This window comes from Spinacia oleracea, chromosome 1, assembly GCF_020520425.1.
Source record: "Spinacia oleracea cultivar Varoflay chromosome 1, BTI_SOV_V1, whole genome shotgun sequence".
NCBI lineage: Eukaryota > Viridiplantae > Streptophyta > Magnoliopsida > Caryophyllales > Amaranthaceae > Spinacia > Spinacia oleracea.
Window position 1 is genome coordinate 64,318,308 of NC_079487.1, and position 1,259 is coordinate 64,319,566.

At 48.6% G+C, this 1,259-nt stretch overlaps 1 protein-coding gene across 1 annotated transcript; it reads left to right on the forward strand.

Moving 5' to 3' along the window:
• Positions 1–459: 459 nt before the first annotated feature.
• LOC110776069 (uncharacterized) lies at positions 460–885 on the forward strand. Its single transcript, XM_021980642.2, has one exon. The coding sequence runs from the start codon at positions 460–462 to the stop codon at positions 883–885; it is 426 nt and encodes a 141-aa protein (XP_021836334.2).
• Positions 886–1,259: the final 374 nt, after the last annotated feature.

A 1,259-nucleotide genomic window follows, 5' to 3' on the forward strand; every position in this document is an offset into this window, starting at 1 on the left:
CTATTTGATAAATTAATTAAATTAGAGTTCTTGTAGGATTCTAGGTTTAATTAATTTGTATCTGAATAGGATTTCGATTCCCTTTCCATACCCCTATAAATATGAGGCTAGGGCTCACAATTTACAACAAGTTTCAAAGTATTCAAAAGTGAGTTTTTTGAGAGAAAATTAAAACACACATCTTGCTCATAAAGTGCCGAAATTTTCTAGTACCTTAAGGGCGATTCTAGTTGGTCAATCTTAAGGCGGATCCGGACGTGCTGTGGACTATCTACGGAGGGACGACACTTGGAGTCCTAAAGACTTGTTCTTGTTCGGTTCGGGCGCAGCTAGGGAGGGCACGCAACAAAGAGTATGCATCTAAATTATGCTATATGATTATGTGTAAATAATATGTTGTCCTGGGTTAATGGTTGTTTCCGCATGATCTATGTAATGTCATATGTATCATAACCTAACATGTCCAATGTTTCGTTGAACACAATTCTTGAACCAGAAGCTACGGCCATGGAAGCATGGAATCCACTACGTGAGATTTTTCAAGACCACCAAAACTCCAGAGGTGTCCTTCTTGAACAAGAATTTACTACCACCCCATTGGAGGATTTCCCGAATGGCTTCGCCTACTGTCAGCGACTCAAAAGCCTCGCCGACCAACTGAAAAATGTCAACGCACCGGTGAAGAATATCCGACTTGTTCTCTCGTTGGTGTCCGGTCTCACTGAAGCGAACAAGGGGGTGGGTACACAAATCCGGCATGCTAAACCCCTACCTCCTTTCAGCGAGGCCCGCTCTTCTCTCCTGATGGAAGAGCGCGAACTGGCGGCAATGGCGTCCTATGGGTCGAATGCGGCGATGATGACCGCTGTGGATGATGCTCCATAGGTCGAACAGTCGGGTCACAGTCGTGGGAAGCATGAGGGACACCCGGTCAGACAAATGGCTCGGGTGGCCGGAATTCAGGCGGCGGCGAAGGTGGTGGGTCTGGTGGCTCAGGCAATCGGCATGGTGGTGCCCGAAACTCGGGTTGACAACAACCCGCTCCTGCAGGAACCGGAACGTGGCAATGGCAGTGGGTGCCTCACTGCTCTTCTCCCCCTTGCCGAGTCCCTACTACACATTGGGCTAGGCTTGCAGGCCCAATACGCCCTACCTACCACAACAAGGGGTGTTGGGCCCTGCTCCTCAACAATTGCTCACAACCTCTGGTCCACAAGGCTCCTATGTGCCAACATATGTTGCTGCATACACTCCAACGG